Below are 19,183 nucleotides of genomic sequence, written 5' to 3'. Positions count from 1 at the left end.
CCAGAATCATTCGCTTCACATGTACCAGAACCATCCACGTCACGAGTGCCAGAACCATCCACGTCACGAGTGCCAGCACCATCCGCGTCACGAGTACCAGCACCATCCGCGTCACGAGTACCAGCACCATCCGCTGCACAAGTACCAGAACCATTCGCTTCATAAGTACCAGAACCATCCACGTCACAATTACCAGAATCATTCGCTTCACGAGTGCCAGAACCATCCACGTCACGAGTGCCAGAACCATCCACGTCACGAGTGCCAGCACCATCCGCGTCACGAGTACCAGCACCATCCGCGTCACGAGTACCAGCACCATCCGCGTCACGAGTACCAGCACCATCCGCGTCACAAACACCAGAACCATCCGCATCACAAGTACCAGAACCATCCGCTTCACAAGTACCAGAACCCTCCGCTTCACAAATACCAGAATCATTCGCTTCACAAGTACCAGAACCATCCACGTCACAAGTACCGGAATTATTCGCTTCACAAGTACCAGAACCATCCACGTCACAAGTACCGGAATTATTCGCTTCACAAGTACCAGAACCATCCGCGTCACGAGTACCAAAACCATCCGCGTCACGAGTACCAGAACCATCCGCGTCACGAGTACCAGAACCATCCGCGTCACAATTACCAGAACCATCCGCGTCACAATTACCAGAACCATCCGCTTTACAAGTACCAGAACCATCCGCTTTACAAGTACCAGAACCATCCGCTTTACAAGTACCAGAACCATCCGCTTTACAAGTACCAGAACCATCCGCTTTACAAGTACCAGAACCATCCGCTTTACAATTACCAGAACCATCCGCTTTACAAGTACCAGAACCATCCGCTTTACAAGTACCAGAACCATCCGCTTTACAAGTACCAGAACCATTCGCTTCACAAGCACCAGAACCATTCACGTCGCAAGTACCAGACGTATCACCTTTACTAGTACCAATCCAACCAACATCACAAGTACGAAGGCAGGCGGGTTTTGAAGAAGCAGTACCAACGATGTGCAAGGACAGCCGGTTTCGCAAGTAACACGTAGTTATACACCATTACCATAAACCAAAGTTTTATCAGGCCACATTCAAAGACTTGCTTCATTTGCGGCGCCAGTACACGCACCAGTATAAAAGCCGGAGATCGGTTAAAGATATTTGTGGAAAGGGCAATCTTTATTCACCAGGACAACCGCATGTGCTCCACGCATCTTGTTGACGGGGAGTTGCCCATTGAAATAATTAATAGTATTCACCGCACCAGTAGATCAAGTCTCATGACATCCAGGGACATCAACCACCTATTTACGGGCCTTAGACAGTGTGTTAAGGACTTAAACACGAGGAGCTTTGACAACGTCATACGAAGTGATGAAGACTGTAAAGTGTTAACTTCATTATCCATGACAGACTTCCTAGAGGTTCATTCTACTATTGAGGAACTTATTGGTACAATCAGATGCTGTTCTTTAACGACAGCTCTAGCAGTATTCTTGATGAAACTACGAATGGGCGTCTCCAATAAAGTTTGCCTAGTCAGTTTTCCAGCTCAGTTGTTCATCAAGCCTTCATTCGATACGTACCCAACGGTAATGGTATTCATGCCATTCTAGGTTGGTACTGTACGTGCAAAGGTGGATGTTTGACGATAGGCGCTTGTGCTCATGTTAGTAGCGTAATCTGGTATCTCGGTTATCGCCGCCATGTCGATCGAGGCAGTTGGTATCAGTCAAAATTGCGTGTCGTTTGTGAAGATGCCCCTGAGCTGGAAGGGCTTCCCGACATATGCTAAACTGTTGAACAATGTAGAAACGTAAACTATTTGATTTGAAATAAAAAATTCTACTCCAGTATCCGTTTTTGGTATTATTTCTCTATGTTTAAGGTTACGTTTTACAAAACCAAAGACTATATGAGTCAACTAAATAGTCTGTGCAAAGCCCCTGAATGTCACTCGAACCGCAATGCAGCAGTGTACGAGAAGTCGAACACTTCTACAGGCGTTTGGACTATTTTCCGAGTGTTTTAGACCAAAATTCCAGTGATTTTATTTCGTCGTGGACGCTGTACCCTTTGCAGTTACAAGATATACTTTTCCCACAATTTTCTTACATCTATTCTGTATAAGAAATTCGAAACTCCGAGTGTTTCGGTGTGGGGGAAGGCTGTCGTATCCGTGGCTAAAGTCGATAATTCCGCCTATACTTAACATTACGGAGGAAATTTTTGTCGCCCCTCCATTCCCAGAATACTGACTATTTAGTGTTCCTTTTTTTGTGAAACACATCCCTTTACCATCCAATTTTCATATCATAGCAAGAAATGGTCAAAACGGATACAATAATTTTTAACATTACAGGCCGCAAGTGTCTACCGGTTGTTGCCGGTCTTCTTTTTATAGCACTAGCTGCCTTACCTCCTAAAAAGGTTTTTAAGTATGAAAATTTGGCTACCTTAGATAAGGGTTTATTGTGGACTGCTGTTTCGTATAGGCCCCAGAATTCCATCCATTTTTCTGATTCTCCATAATATTGTGCGATTTTGAATTCTGGAAGTTTAATGTTTGCATGCTGGACTGTTGTACCTGATGCAGCGCTGTGTTGAGTTATTGGTGTTGTGTTGTTGGTCTTTTCCTCTGGTTTAGACATCACTTCCAAGGTTTCTTCAGCAATACACATAACTTTCTCTATTTTATTTTGATATTGGGCAACTTGTAAAAGTTCTTCTCTTAATTGAACCAATGGTATGGTGAATTCAATCTCTATGTCTACATCGCGCAAATTCTTTTTGCAATTCTTAAGTTCTCGTAACTTATCGTGTAATGCTCTCTCATTTATCTCATCACTATTTATATTGTTCATTACTTCTGTGATTATCTTTTCTGACTTCTCTCTTGAATACGTTTCTGTCAGGTTCATTATTCTCTGCCATGTTGTTGTTTGATGTAGTTTAAACTTCTTTGCATTTATCCACAGATCCCGGGTTTCGGCACCATGAAGTAACTCTGTTTCCTCTTTCTCTATACTTTAGTAATTTTACTTTAATTTAAACTTCCCTATTTTAACTCTAACTTAATTACTAGGACTCTGGTATGGACCTGTAAGATAAATCCAACTCTTTCTTTAACAAGTAACAACATTTATTTCAAAAATTAATTGTCGATTTTACAATTTCAATCATTCTTTTTCTTAAAGAGCTCTCTGACTTTTCTCTGCTTCCTTGCTCTTTCTTATTTCGTTCTGTCTCTATTAATACATTCATTTTCTTTTTATACTCGTTTTTAACATCTCTTGACATCAAACATACACTTTAAAATAAAAGGTCAATTATAACACTCATTTATAGCATCTCTTAACTACACTTGTATTTTTACCGGTTTAAGGTTCAACAATTTTTATTCTTATTAATCTCTCAAACTCTTCACTTTAAACAATTCTTAATCAAACTCTTCACATAAACAATCCTTATAAGATTAATAATTTTATATACGTGTACTAAAACTGCGTTGTCACATACATTTGCACTCTAAAATATAATGGTGCATTCAAACACCATATATGCTGTTTTTTCCAGTGCCATAAAAGACATCATTTAGGGTGTACTTTAACCCCATTTCTATGATCAATTCACGCCATTTACTAATATTATTTGCAAGTATTAAGGAAATATTAAGCATTTATGCACCATTTACAGTGGCTGTTAACATCTTTTTTAGACAACTATTATTTCCAATCAAGATGGTCAAAACATGTATCTACCAGGGCTTGAACCTGGAACCTTCCGCGTGTGAAGCGGACGTGATAACCACTGCACCATAGATACGTGGTAGCACTGAGTTTTCCAAGAGATCTAGCTAATTCTTATGTCCAATCACGATGGTCAATACATGTATCTACCAGGGCTCGAACCTGGGACCTTCCGCGTGTGAAGCGGACGTGATAACCACCACACTACAGATACGTAGTGACACTGAGTTTTCCAAGAGATCTAGCTAATTATTATGTCCAATCACGATGGTCAAAGCCGTACTTCTGTAATTAAGTAAAATTAACATACTTAGACTTAATTGTTTTGATCAAGCTGGCCGATAGCACACCCTGAATACTTAATTGTTAAATTAAGATAATTCCGAAAAGTATCTTCGCTGTAGTTTTTAAGTTATCGGTGGGGAAAAATCACGAAAAACCCATGTTAATCTCCATAGGAAATTAGCAAAAGCGGGTGAATATTACTTTAACGTTACAAAACGGTATCAAGTCATATCTACAAGGGCCTACCGGCCCTGTAGAATATAGGTATAGTGACATCATCCAAATAAATATAGGTATAGTGATATCATCCGTATAAAATAGGGATTGTGATTTCATCCATATAAAAATAGTGTACCTAGTGATTTTATATGTATAATTTTGAAACCCTTGTTTACTTCATTTTGACATTTCTCTGGAGCAAAAATATTATAAGCATAAACAAGAACGAATTTAGGCTTAAATACATACTTGATATTATCAACTCCTGTCTTTACCAATATCGCTAAGTTGTTTTTCAGTTGATGGAGATTATACACCAATATGAAATTTTTAGCACAAAAATAATAACATTTTCCCTATAATTTTAAATATTTTTGGGTTTTATAGTTTAATGTGTCATGGTTCAATTTAATTTCGAAAATTGCCATTTTAAAGTTGAAGTGGTGTGAATTTCAGAGCACAGGGATAGGTCATCCTATATCTCGCTTTAAAAAGTGGGCAAGAACACCGACTGATAATTTGATTGACAGACGATTACAAAAATTACTTTTCACCATTTGGGCCCGATAGAGAGTGGAGAAAGCCTCCATCGACTAAGCGAACTTTTTCTAAAGGCCTTCTGTTTGATTTCAAAGGTGGGGTTGGGACTTGGGGATTCTTTTAAGTTTCCACAAAGTTCGGTTGTCAGCACGCGCAAAGCTAGTTCTCTATGCAACTTAGCTCTGCGCGTGCTGACAAGAGGCTAAAAAAACCACAGGATAATTTAAATCCTGAACATGAATATATCATTCGTCTCTTGTCAACACGCGCAAATCCAACAGTTTCGGGTGTCAGAACTCAAGAGCTTCAATTTTAAAACTTAGCTTTTTCCTTCGCTGTAAAATCATTTTGCAGGTCTCAACTTTAATGAAACCAAATGGTAAAATCGTAAAATCGTCCCAATATCACAAAAGGGACCACTATTGAGACCCTAACGAAAAATGTTTGCGCTGAAGGCGCTTAAGAAAGGGAGTGGAAAATTAGGGGAAAGATATGATCAGAAGTAACAGGCAAACGATATATTCCTTTAATTCCTAGCCCCACCTACGTCTTCTAAATCTTACTGGACGGAGCTAGCGTTATTCGAAAAATTGAAGGTGCCACATATTCTGCTTATCAAGACAATATATCTTACTAACTGTTCTATACCTTCTAGATCGGGGGTTTAACTCCTTGAGTCCTTGTTACCTTACCAAAACCGAATACTCTTCTTTCTAAATCTTAATGGACGGGGCTAGCCTCATTCGGAAAACTGAAGGCGCCTCATATTCTGCTGTAACGTTGCCCGAATATGTAACGCTCCCCCAAGTCAACCCTGTCATAAAACCATTCGGAGAGAGTTTCTTAACATCTCTCCGCCAAGTCATCAAGCCATAAATTTAGGTAGATTCTTGGAAACTGTAATTATTGCCTAATGGCATCCTAGTCCGGGAGGTCAGGGTCAGGAGGACCACCCCAGCTAAGATGACAATAGGACACCCTAAAGGCATAGAGGGTTGGAGAGTATGGTGACGCGCGGCTTTTAGCGCCTATACGGCGAGTGAAGTAGCCGGCCGTTACACTGCTTATTAAAACAAATATCTGTTACGAACTGTTCTATTCCTTCTAGGCCGGGGGTATAACTCCTTCTTACTTTACCAAAACTGAAATCATTTTAGTCTTTAAGCTCATTCAGCAAAGATGACCGACAAAATTACTCAAACTGTATGTCCGAAAAATGGTTGGGCCAAGCTTGAAGTAGAGATCGGGGAATTCGGCAGGTGGCCGAATTCAATAAGAGAGTTGTTTTGGCGTAAACCCCAAAGAAAGAATAATAATTTAATTAAAATATTATCGTTTTGTTATTTAAATGACGCCGAGGAAAAAACGGTCATATCGGCGATGATATTTACTAAAGTGTCACACGGTTACACCGATCTATCGGCGGCCGTTATGGCTCAATTTTTCGCTTCGAAATCAAGCATTGACTTGCGAAGAACGGTGTTTAGTTTCCACGTGAAGCTTGGAAGCTTTTTAAATTTACAGAGGGAAAAGTAAGTTGAACTTTTAAATCTAAAATATCTTTCATTTAAAGAGAGGTAGAAATTTCTCTCTTTATAACTCTGATGTTTCATAACTCTACCCTATTTGGTTTCTTTCCCCCCTTTTTTCCCTGCCCCAATAAGCACCACGATCACGGCAATTCGCTCTTTACTTATTTTTATTTTATTTTTTTTGGCTTCAAAATATTTCAAAATAAGTTTGCGCTCTCTATGATGAAACATTTCAATTGTAGACATTTTATAATATTCCTTTAATAAATATGAAGGAATTCAATTATGTATGGTTTTCTCCTTTAAGGGTTGATTTCAAGTTTGATATCTTCCCTGCTGTGGAATCCACCGTGTTCACTTCAACACCAAAGAAATGTATTGAATACCAGACTTACATACTCAAAATTAAGAGAAAGTCATTGATCTTAAATGATTCTTTTTTTAACAGCATCCACCGTTAAAAGATTTCAACCGGACGCCGCAACATCCATGTATATACATTTATCTTATATTAATATTTACCGAATCTCTCAATCATTGTCTTTACGTTTAAGAGTCAGTGTTAAAAAGCCGCATATAATAACACTGGACGATGACGAAATGGATGATGGCATGGATGAAACAGAGGTGTTTTTATGGTGTGAGCCCCGTATGAACAAATTAGTTACATCCTTGTTATTAGATATTTCAGAAAGTAAATCATCAAGTATAACAAAATTCTTCATATTGGGGTCTAATATATTCACATTTAATATCCCCTCGTGAAATTCTACGGAAGGCGTGTGATCTAATACCGAAGTAAATAATTTCGGTTGATATTCGGTGTAACACCATATTATCCTATCTGGAGGGGGTGATATACATATATCTCTATACTTTATTACGGCAAAGAAAAGTACAAACAAATTTTCAAAACACGCATAAACCCTTGGGATTTGAAGACTACTTGGGTGCCATTCACACTCAAAGGTGCTGCCTAGCTCTATTAGAACAAAAAACAAGACGATGTTTCTATTGTATAAAGCAACGAGACAGTTTTAGAATTACGGCAAAAAGATCGAAAAATAATAACCAAAAAAACATTAACTCCTTACCGCAATTTGTCAAAAGATGAACTTATTAGTCAGCTGAGAGAGAAAACGAACAGTGCATTAAATTTAAAGGCTAAAATTAAACGTCAGAAGATTAAACTTGAAAGACATATCAAGAAGCAAGGGGAGACAGTGGATGATGATAAGCGCGCTTTTCTATTAAACATTCTTGAATCAAATTTAAGCCAGAAGCCTCATGAAGATGGCGATTTGAAGGATAAAAGACAGAATTCAGAGAAGCCTGGGAGCTCCTGGATTAAAAACCAAAAATGAATTCTCAACCATGTTCTTGAAGAGGCAACTGGATGTGGCAAAGCCCAGTGCCAGACGTTGGCATCCCCTTGTAGTTCAATGGTGCCTCTTTATGTACGAAAAGTCTCCTGGACTCTATAACGCTTTGAATGATTCTTTAATTTTACAATTACCTTCCAATAGTACCCTACGTCGTCATTCTTCAGATTTTGGAACAAAAACTGGTTTTCATCCAGAGATATTCACAAAAACTGAAGAATGATATAATGGAGTTACAAAAGTTTGAACACCAGAAATATTATATAAAAAGGACTTGGTTTGCCCAAGCCTAAAAAACAAAACGATAAGAGTTTTTTCCAGTTGACTGAAGCGCGGATATTTTATTTTTCTATATAATTTTAAAGACAATCCGTATTTTACTACTCTTTAGAATTTAATTCAATCTCCTGATTTTACTGGTAATGGATTTATTTCCTATAAATTAATTGAAATAAAAAATTACTTATCTCAGATTTTTCATGATAAAATTTTACGAAAATGGAATTGTTGTTGAAAAATCTGAGATTTTATATAATATCTGTTCCTTCAGTCTGCATTTGTATTAATCTATTAAAAACGATTTTTTGCCTGAAATGCGAAATTTTTCACTTCTAGGACGAGGTTCAAAATGGTTCTACACTTCTACTAATTCTTATAAGATACGGCTCACAATTCGTTTTAGAACCCGAGCTTTATAGTCAACTTCAAAACCAACATCCTGCCACGATTTTTAAACTATCAAAGCCGTATCTTTAAAGGTATGTCCGCACTAGGCCGAAAACTGCGCTAAGTTCGCTGCGTTCGCTACGCTCGCCAATCACGCCGAGAAAACCAGCTGTTCGCACTTCGAAATTTTCCGCGCTCAGCTTACTCGACGAAGCTGGCGAGAGAGAGAACGAAGTTGAAAATGTTGAACTTTTTGCGTCGATCTCGCCAGCGTAGGCGACGCACAACCAATCCACGACCTTTTCTTTGTCACATGGGATAAGCTCTGTGAATAGATCGAAGTAATGGCGGGAAATTGCAGTGGAGTGAAGCGTTTAGCTCATGCGAATAAATTAATTATTTCATTGCTATTAATTCGAAAACATAAGAAAAGGGACCATATAAAACGTATTTGGTTTAGAGAAGTTTTCCAGGACAGAAAAAAAGATGGGATTTTTATAATCCCACACCCAAAAGGAGATATTATTACGAACGATACGGGGATATACTCTTCGTTGAGCATTTGCATTAATATCAATTCTAGTTTCGTTGTCCGACATTATAACGAGAAAAATTCCAAATAGCAGCCAAACCAAGATTCAACATGCAATTAATTCAGACTTCTATAGTGAATAAAAACCGATGCAGCTCTTTAAATATGACGTCCGTAAAACGATGGACGCTGATTTGTTGTGCGTCGCCTACGCCGGCGAGACCGACGCAAAAAGTTGAACATTTTCAACTTCGTTCTCTCTCTCGCCAGCTTCGTCGAGTACGCTGAGCGCGGAAAATTTCGAAGTGCGAACAGCTGGTTTTCTCGGCGTGATTGGCAAGCGTAGCGAACGCAGCGAACTTAGCGCAGTTTTTGGCCTAGTGCGGACATACCTTTACAGTCCACAGAGAGTATGCAGCCAGTATGGCGTACAAGATAGCGGCCGCTGTTAAGTCGGAGGAGCCGTGTTTTTTTTCGCTCTCTCTCGTCTTTTTTGGTGGGGATATTATTTAAAGATATAAATGAAGACCATGATATAAAATGCAAAGTTATTTATTTTCTTTAAAGGTATATGTTTTAATATTAAAGATACATTTTCAATTTTCATATTAAAATGTATTTGATTAATTCTAGAATAATTTCTTCTATCTTCGTAAGGAAGAAGATAAATTTTAATATTATTTTTAAATCTTACGCAAGGCATCAAGTCGTTCTTTGATATACAAAGCGTTAAGTTGTTTTCTAGCGTAGAGTTCTAGGACTAATCTTTCGAGATCTTTAGTTAAAATATACAAAGCGTTAAGTTGTTTTCTAGCGTAGAGTTCTAGGACTAATCTTTCGAGATCTTTAGTTTTAACTTTAAAGGTATGATAAAGTTCTTCGGTGTTTTCCATGGGTTTTTCTGGTGTTTTTTCCTCGGTTTTAATGTCGTTATTTATATTTTTGGTGTATGTCTCTGTTTCATCAAAACTGAAGGGTATTTTTTTGTTTGCCCACCTCTAATAAAGTTGCATTTAGGGAAATGTTTTAAATGTTCTTCGTAAGGATTATCATCGGGTTTCCATGCTAATAATTTTCCATCGCATTCGAAGCACTGTACTAGATCGTCGGTATGTAAGGAATAAAACCCCGCTCTGCTTAAAGTTTTTATATAGTTTCCGTCTTGAGGCCAGGAGTAAAAAGTACGATATCTCTGCAGCTCCGAGTTCATGATGAGGAATGAAAATGATTATGGGGATATCCGATTTATACATCTGCCAAACATTCCCCCCCTTTTTTTACCTCCCCTCTCACATTCCAAACATTCCTACCCCCCCCCCCCCACATTCCTTAATATATGAAATTAAAGAAAACAGTATTAAAAAAGGTGACACATTTATTTTTTAAAGATCAAAGAAATTACAAAGAGTATTTTTTAACAAAAGGATTAAGTTATTCTTTACGGGCGCGTTTCAACATGTTTGTAACAATGATGTCATTTTTCAAACCATCTCGTCCAAACTGCTTCATGAATGATTTGTGGCTCTTTCTTTTTGTTCTTTGTATTATATAAGCAATACAGTATAGTCCGCATGTCGAACCTGACAAGTTTTGTAGTCTTCTTTTGTTAAACGACCATTTTCTAGAATTTCTTTTAACAAATTCTTTAATCGAGGGGAGAAAGTTCACTAAAGCCAATGAGTCAAAATAATAACCACGTCTGTTGCCATCAAAGTACGCGCTGACCCAGTGAGATCCGTCTTTATAGTGATTGTCTAAATTTATTATAAGGGACGATGGAAACTTGTCAATTTTTTCGGGTAATAAATCACTCGGATAAACCCCTAAGAAATGTGGCGTGAATCTTAGAAATCGTGTTATCTGTTCGGCATTCATTTTATCACTTAACAAACGATTGACAAGTTTCTATTTTTATCTATTTGTAACAAAGCCTGGAATTCGGATAGTACGATGCAGCTTAGTGTAGTGGGCGTGGGTTTTTCAAAACCCAATTCTAATCTTAACTGTCCCTGCTTCGTAGGACTCCAATGATCGGAATGACTCGCGCTACCGTCAGGTGTCAGGTCTAAACAGTATATGGCGTAGCCCGAGGCAAAGTCATCCATAGAGATATTGTTCCCCTTGTCGTTGTAGTGACTGTTTGACCCCGAAAATAAAGTGTAGTAGCTTCGGACAAATTTCTTTTTACTGTAGTGGGGTTTTAAGGCTTTAGACGAGTATTGTTCAGAATTGATGAATGCTGCTAGATGATTGACATTATAATGTCCAAAGTCAAAGGGGTTACTATCCAAGGTTCCATTGTAAGAGGTGTGTTTTACAATAGCGATTGTAACCCGCGAAGGCTGGGTACCTAGGTAGATGTTTCCGATTGAAGTGTTTAAGATATTTGGCGCAATTGTGAATATTTTAGTTTCCGTTCTAGTGTAACTATATTGGGCTGCTTTAATGCTTAAAGCTTGTTCGTGAGCAAATAGAATTTTGGGAGCTAATTGAAGCTTTAAGACGTATAATACGGCTTCAACGATTACGGGTTTATAACCATTGCCTGACGCGTTAAGTTTACCCATAAGACAAAAACTAGCTTTGCTTCTATGTAATTTTAACTTCATAGAAACGCCGTTTATCAGGTATCGGGGGATATTAAACATACCCACGTAAAGGCTGGAATACATTTCAAATTCCTCGGATAATGCTGCGAGTTTCTGGCGTTTAACAAAACCCATATTTGCTGTAAGCGAATCCATGCTTCCGCCTGTATCCTTGTAAAGGTGGGTTTCCAAACGCGCTTGAACAGCTAAAAGATTGAGCTCAAGCTTGAAAATTTCAAGTTTACGCTTAAGCTCCAGGTCGGTACCATTTCCAAACTCGCTTTTTAAGTAGCTTGCGATTGAAAAGTAGCCCGCTTGCGCTTGAAAATCGCGTCAAGCTTATATCTGTCGTGAGTAGATATTTGCTTGAGCTTAGACAGTTCAAGCTTGACGTCATAGACGTTTTGGCCAATGAGGATCAAATTTCATATGGCCAAGGCCCAAGTTTTTATAAATTCGGACTCGGAGTCTCGGATTGAGAAAGTCAAATCAAATGAAGATGCTTACACAACGCGAATTGAAAGAATTAATTAAAAAGTAAGCAGGGAAATAAAGAAAAGGGGGTGGTGAAAGAAATATTTATCTAGTTATAAATAAGCCAGCAATTTGGCATAGACGAAGGAAATATAGATACTGTGGAATGCCACTGCAAATTTATTGCAACTGAAATGAAATTCTCAAGTAGGTTCAATATAGTTTTATCAAGGTATTTTGCTATTCAAATAGCCTTTGAAAGTTTGAGGACACGTGTAAATATATGTGTTTATTTTTGTTTGCCTTGAACTTTGAAATTAGTTGATAATACAACTGAATTAGCAACAAATTCCGTTTAATAAGCAAACGTCGTTTCCGCTGGTTGATAATCGCCATTTCGATTTCAGAATTTTTTGAACTGCTACGCGAGCTAAGCAGCTATTTTTAGATTCTTTGGAAACAGGTAACGCTTGTGCTCATACTTATGCTACGGCGCAAGATGGCGCTAGTTATAGGAGCGCTTGAGACGCGCGGATTTTGAAACGCTCAAGCTCAATCTTTTTGACTTTCAAGCGCGTTTGGAAACCCGCCTTAAAACAAGGAGGCACCCAAATGAGATTCTTTAGCTGCCGGACCGTATGACGTCAGGGCCGAAAGCAAAGCAGTGTACGCGTAGTTACTAGCAGCGGGTGTTGTTGCGCAATCGCCCAACTCCAAATCGACACGTTCGAATTGACTATGCTGAAAATTATTTACGGGTCCAACTTCGTCAGTGGCTGTTAAAGCAGTTCCATCTTCATTTACAATTTTAGTTCTGGTGTACAGCATTGTTAAGGCTGTATCCACGTATTCGCTACCGCTAGACGTTACTTCAAATTCAATAGGTTGGTCGCCTTTCAAAGATGTCAAAGGTTGATAAGGAACCCATTTGGAATTTTCGATGGCTGTTTGAAGGGGAGGTGGAGCGAAAATATCGAAACCCGTGCTGCAAGCTTCAGTCATTTTTAGGGAGAGAAAATATCGCGAACCGTTTTGAATGAAAGTTTACGTTTATCTGATTTAAATTTGTTTGTGTTATTTTGTTTTATAGATTTCTTTCTCTTTGGTGTTTTTTTCTTTTTAGCTAGTCTTTTCTTTGCAACCCCTCTACCGTATTGTTGTTGCACATCATCCAAAGTTTCGGTGAACCTTCTTTTAGCCGAAGTTTTCAGATCCTTTCCAGAGGTGACGTCGCTTATGATATTTGAAGATGTGCCCAGAAACTTTGCCCCTTTAATTAAGAAAGGGGATACGTATCTTCCGAAAGATTTCAAGAACGAGCCAATGCCTTCCCCGTTTTGGCCATGACCGTTTTGTTCTTGTTTCCCGACATAAAAAGTTAGACCTGATCCTGACTGCGCTTGTTGGGTATAATAATCCGTGTAAACACATCTTTTGTTATCTAACGCGTTGGACTTGCGCATCTTAAATGAACTTTACAGTGCAACAGTCCAAACTGAAATAAAGCTGGTTCACCCATGTGGTCCTTTATATGGATGCCAACCTCGCTAATATAATGTTTTGACAGAGGGACGTAATGGGGTGAGACAAAAGTAAGGCACACGGTATCCCCGTGTTTCTTGTCTTCGATGGGTATAATACGTAAGAGGGGGGCGTGGGTGTTACCGACAATTTGTCCTTCGACCAGATCGCAATAAATATATAATTGAGATGGTACGTGGTAGTTTAACCTTGCTGGTCTATCGCTCAACCCTTGTATATTGAGAGGGTTTCTGTAACCCAAAATCGCAGCTAATGATTCGTGTGTTTTGAAGATAATTTTGGTATCTCCAGGGGCATCGGTTTTTAGTTTTACATGCCCCGTCGTCTCATTAATTTGAAATAAAGAAGTGGTTTTTTCGCATACTTTGGAAGTATTGATAGTTTCCACAATGTGGTAAAGTGATTTGTAATGGCCGGCCGGTATATTATGTAGATGATAGCTTTCGTAGGTGGACAGTTTCCCATCTTTTCGTTCAACCTGGTAGGTAACGTCACATTCCTTGGTGTTTTTAAGTTTTTTAGAGCTACTTTCTTCGATTAAATCTTGAAGTGTTTTTCTCTTGCTCACCTTCCTCTTACTCGTTTTGTATATAACATTGTAGAAACTGCTTGCATATATTATTTCTACTAAAGAAATTTCCCATTGTCCTTGTAAATTAATAGGATCGGGTAGTTTAGTGATGTAACTACCCATAGTGTTATTAGGGTAGACATCCATACTAGCGTCGCTAGGTAGAGTTAAATAGAATTCAGATTTTCTCGACATTGTCGGCTCTTACCCACGAGTTCTGCGATTTAGGTAGACCGATAAACGATACAAAATATTCTAGTTTCCCTTTACGTTTACGTTTCTTGGGTATAGTGTTTATCTTAAACAGTTTGGGTTCCACTGTTCGAATGAGCTGATCAGAATAAAACAACCCGGTTATATGCTTGCTGTCCGAATTAGCACTGGTGGCAGCTCCGAATTAACACTGGTGGCAGGTCCGACTTAGCACGGGTGGCAGTTCCGACTTAGCACGGGTGGCAGTTCCGACTTAGCACGGGTGGCAGTTCCGAACTTCCGACTTTGCCCGCGTAACAGTTTTAGCATTACACGGGAAGCTGTTCCGACGTAGTACAACTGGCAGTTCTATCGCGGAACGGCTGACAGTTCTATCGCGGAACGGCTGACAGTTCTAGCGCGGAACGGGATTCAATTTCGAGATTCAGAAGCTGACTCAAAAATTAAAATAGAGATTTCCCATAAGAAGCAGAAGGATAGGGAGGCAGTAGAAGATCTTATTGTGGAAATATTAAAGTTAAGTTTAAGGATGAACCATACTCTTTCAGAAAGGGAGTTAGTTCCCATAAATAAAAGTATTTAAAGAATGAATTTAGATCTCCTCTTTTTACAATTTTCTACAATGGAACAGTTGAGGAATGCCTGTAGGAAGGTCGACAAGGACATCCAGCAACAGAAAAGGCATACGGAGAAAAAGGAGATGAAATCTCCCCAAAATCAAAGAACCCGGAAAAGGCTGGAGGATCTTACCCTGGCAATTTATAAAAAATGTCATTGTAGACAAAGACGGGAAAGTGAAAAAGATAAGTTTAGAAAATTAACTGCGTGAAGTCCGGATATTCAATTTCAAATTTCATTTTTGAAGACAATATTAGAAAACATCAATTATTTTTGATGATTATGTTCTTTCAGAGGGATTCTCTCCCGCACGAGTAAAAATACCGACTTCGGTACATTAAAAAACTAATTCGGCGGGTTAAAAAACTATTTAGACGGGTGTATAACTAAGCTGAAATCCCTAGTTTATTCAGTTCTCTCGTTTCCGACATACGAATTGAATTTTTCATCATCAAGCTCTGATGATTTCGAGCTATACCTCAGCACTTCTGACGAAGAAGCTGAACCAACAAACGCGGTAAGTTAAAAGTAGGTTTAATGACATATTGCAATTGGGGACATTAAGCATGGCACAAAATGGGTAGTCAAGGCATCAATGTACTGGATCCTCACGCCAAGCATGGACTCCCTCATCCTACTATTCCTCAAATCAAGCGTAAGTGCAGTTGTTTACCCCCAAAAAATTGGAAGATATTCTAGAAAGTATAAAAGAGTAAATCTAAGCACACATTTTATAACTCATCTGAAAATTCGTACCATTAATTGTGGCATAAGGTTGTTGTGGACAATCTCTATGTCCATCATCATGTTTCGACGACTTGGAATGTCAACATCTGGAGAAGCAGTCTCCATCATACCTCGGAAACCTTCACCATCCACGCTGCTAAACGGTAGGCCATCTTTGGCTATCATCAAAACTAATTTAGTACGCAATTTTTGGTCATCAACATATTTCCGGGTAATTTTCGATTGAAGTCCTTTCACAGGGCTGTTGGTACAATCCTCTAACGGCCTTTTTTCGTTTTAGTGGTGAAACACATAACCCTTGTGCTTAGACTAACCAAATTGAGTTTTGTTAGCATTAGCTCCTAACTAATGAATAAATATCACGTTGTGAGAACTAATAAATTTTAATTGAATAATTAAATGCTTTGAAATATTTTATAAAGCTATAAATGAATAAACCCGTCGCGGCGGTTACAATAAACACTCTGTCTTGGAGAATACAAAGGAAAGACACTGACACGCGAGGTACAGAAGCGAACTGCAACTGATTACTAGTTACAAAAAAATCCTACAGTTTACTTCTAAAGAAAGGAGGAGAAGCATGTAACATGGAGGCACTAGGCACTGCCAGATCCAAGGAGTAAAAACTCCAAGGAATCTGGCAGCCATGTTGCATCCCTCGCTCTTTAGGAACTGTTTATACATATATGTAAAATACTGAGTAATAAAAGGAACAAAGGTTACCCCGAGAAACCTAATAATGTTTAACAGGGGTTAACACAATTTTTTTTCCAGTGTTGACTGGGTCCTCTCTTTCCGTGGTTTTGGTTTTGCGTCCAATGGCGGATCAAAATAGATCGGTCGATTGATCTCGCGTCCTCCCTCGGTCATCTAAAATTATACGGTTTAGTAGTTTCGTTTATAGGCTTGGGAGATAAACTCCCAAGGGAAAACTGAGATTGGCTCTCGGGCAAACGAGAAATGTTCCCTGGTTAGGTTAGCTATATTATTTTTCTGGAGGTAAACCTGGACCTCGTATAGCGACCGTAATCTTTTATTTAATTTCAATTAATCTTATTTTTTTTATAATAATTTTTGTATCCCCCAATATCATTGGTTATAAATCTGTAATTAGCATCTACTACTGCCATAACGACAATAGAATTGGTGGACTATTTTTTTAAAAAACTATGTATATTAAAATTCCGTTGTTTCGGGACTTGCCCTTCAAGAAGTTTTTCTCATTTAGTAATTACTTTGTAGTAATGGTAAACAGAGCCAGTTTTTGGGGCTTCGTCTGCGGTTTACATGTAAAATATTTTTTGGGTAGTAATGTCTAATGGGTGGTCTTTCAAAAATTATTAATACCTATTGCAATAATACTATATTAAATAAAATTATGATAACTTTGCATATTTAACAGCAATTAAATAAGAAAAGAAAATGTATGCTTCGCCTCTAGTAAATAAACAAATAGTAATTTTTGTTCAATTGGGAAAATATTTTATTATCTTAAATAGTTTTTTTATATAATTTTTCTTTAAAATAAACTCGAAATATCGTCACCGTCCACCAATCCATCCTCTAGGGGCGGTCTAGTGTCCTCCGTTGGTTGTTGGAAACTGGGCCTCTTTTGACCCCTATACCGTCTTAGGGGTGGCGGCTGAGTTGGTGGTGGTGCCATTGATGATACGGTGACTGCGAATTCCTGAGGTTGGGGAGGTGCAAAAGGAACTCCGGATGGGGACGATGTTCTTACATCCATCGATTCCACGAAAAGGTTTAGGAACATCTCCCCCCGCGCTCGGTTCTCAGTGGAGGTTCTCGGGTCCCATAGCTGCACCTAACGCAGTGCACGCACACCCACATATTTTTTACATTTTCATTCTCTTTATTTATAAATAAAAGTTTTTTATATTACTCACGTCCATCACCCCACCGCTTTTGCAGAATTTTTCCTTCAGTTTCCTTACATTCGGGAAGTATGGAGATGTACCTCCACGACACCCCTTCCCTCCCTGCATACCATTTCATTAAAGTACATGTTGTACATGTTGTGCATGACTTGTATGGTGTTAACCATTTCCTTGAAGGTGAAATTTAACTCGGACGCTTGTTCACGAGTAAATTAAAATGGCTTTCGTCTACATACTACCGTTGCTAGTCATTTTGCGCTTACCATTTTATTTAACAAAGTTCCGTATTTAAATACAAAATATCGACGGCTTGTATAATGTGATAAGAAATTATTAAGGATTAAATTAAATAAAAACTTTACGAAGGACGTTAAGTTTTGATAAGTGTATTCAAAGTTCTCCAGCTTTCGTTGTCTTTATTGTATTGTTTTTGTCATATTAATAACAAAATTAAAATTAAATTAAATTGTTTAAAATAATTTGGTCAGTAAAATCCGGTTGCAATGAATATATTGGTTGGCACATACTAGCTCCCTTTTATTACTAGTAATTTTGTGGAGGGTCAGATTTTAGTCATGTGAGAGATAAGCAATATAATTTAATAATTACCAATTATCAAAGAATAATTTAATGACCCATTTAAGTAAGACCGTTCCAAAAGTCTTGAAACATTTTGGTTGCAAGATATTTTGACGAAGAAATTAATCGCGTCCGTGATTCGTTCATGGGACTAGTGGAAGTTCCTAAAGCAGACGCACAAAATCTCTGTCAAATTAAAGAGATAAAACTGTTTAAAAATTGAGTCGTCACGCATGATGACTTGACCGTCGGGTCCCTTGTGACGAGGAGACTAGTAAAAAAATTTAACTCTTTATTTTGGCGCTATATTGTTGGCCAGTGACACTTGAAGTTTCGATTTAATCTCATATATAGGCTAATGTCGTGACCATGTGCGGAGTATATTGCCTTCTCGTGGCAAGTGTCGTAAACTTGCTTTGTAAGGCCGAAATATGCACGCTTTCTTAGAATAATACAGTTTTAAATTTCACTAAAAATATAATTTATCATAATATAATATTGTTTTTATAAATTAACCATCTTATTACATTATTACTTCCATTAAAGTAAACTTTAAGTAAATGTGTAATGATTTAAATGTAAAAACCATAATTGATAATTTCTAAATTAACTAAAAAATGTAAGCATTTTCAAAGGAATATTTAAATGAAACGTTTTTGAGAAATATGAAAACCTTGAAACAGGGAGGAAGACAATAATGAAGATACACTTACTTCTGCATGTAATATATCACGTTTCGAAACAAAAACATATCTTTCCAAGAAACAAATGACGATCCAATTCACTTGGCTTCAGACTCTAGAGAGTAGTACGCCAGTATGGGCTACAAAGATGGCGGCCACTGTTAAGGCGGGGGAGCCTAGTTTTTACGTTTTCTCTCTTCTTTTTGTAAGCTTAAAGGTAGGAATAAATTTATAAAGACCATAATATAAAGTGAGAAATATTTATTTCACAAGAACAATGAAGACTAATTTGTTTTAATAAAAATGTCTGCAGACAAAGCCCCAGTCAATTAAAATATATACAATTTTACAAATTTAAAA

At 38.0% G+C, this 19,183-nt stretch overlaps 1 protein-coding gene, 1 long non-coding RNA gene and 2 other non-coding genes across 4 annotated transcripts; all 4 read right to left on the bottom strand.

Annotated features, from left to right (window-relative positions):
* Positions 1–810: 810 nt before the first annotated feature.
* Positions 811–3,376, bottom strand: LOC149663442 (uncharacterized). Its single transcript, XM_089842217.1, has 2 exons — positions 2,465–3,376; positions 811–1,804 (listed from the first exon to the last, which is right to left on the bottom strand). The coding sequence occupies exons 1-2, from the start codon at positions 2,927–2,929 to the stop codon at positions 1,679–1,681; spliced, it is 591 nt and encodes a 196-aa protein (XP_089698343.1). The 5' UTR covers positions 2,930–3,376; the 3' UTR covers positions 811–1,678.
* A 384-nt stretch (positions 3,377–3,760) lies between these two features.
* Positions 3,761–3,833, bottom strand: TRNAV-CAC (transfer RNA valine (anticodon CAC)). Its single transcript has one exon. It is a non-coding gene; the product is annotated as a tRNA-Val (tRNA).
* Positions 3,834–3,898: 65 nt separating this feature from the next.
* On the bottom strand, positions 3,899–3,971 carry TRNAV-CAC (transfer RNA valine (anticodon CAC)). The gene has a single exon. It is a non-coding gene; the product is annotated as a tRNA-Val (tRNA).
* Positions 3,972–15,324: 11,353 nt separating this feature from the next.
* LOC149663439 (uncharacterized) lies at positions 15,325–16,308 on the bottom strand. The gene is made up of 2 exons (XR_016368557.1): positions 15,676–16,308; positions 15,325–15,614 (listed from the first exon to the last, which is right to left on the bottom strand). It is a non-coding gene; the product is annotated as an uncharacterized LOC149663439 (long non-coding RNA).
* Between the last annotated feature and the right edge of the window lie 2,875 nt (positions 16,309–19,183).

The sequence above is a fragment of the Phalangium opilio genome, unplaced genomic scaffold (genome assembly GCF_054372755.1).
Source record: "Phalangium opilio isolate 3A_F unplaced genomic scaffold, DU_Popi_V2 ptg000062l_1, whole genome shotgun sequence".
Taxonomy (NCBI): Eukaryota; Metazoa; Arthropoda; class Arachnida; order Opiliones; family Phalangiidae; genus Phalangium; species Phalangium opilio.
Note: the sequence above shows the minus strand (reverse complement) of the source record. Positions and strands in the feature narration are given on the sequence as shown.

Excerpts from the sequence above, each read along its gene's own strand:
- LOC149663442 (XM_089842217.1), bottom strand. The coding sequence starts at position 2,929 with ATGAACCTGACAGAAACGTATTCAAGAGAGAAGTCAGAAAAGATAATC. Across the intron at positions 1,805-2,464 it reads ACAATAAACCCTTATCTAAG|TTTAGCATATGTCGGGAAGC; the intron begins GTAGCCAAATTT and ends ATTGTTCAACAG.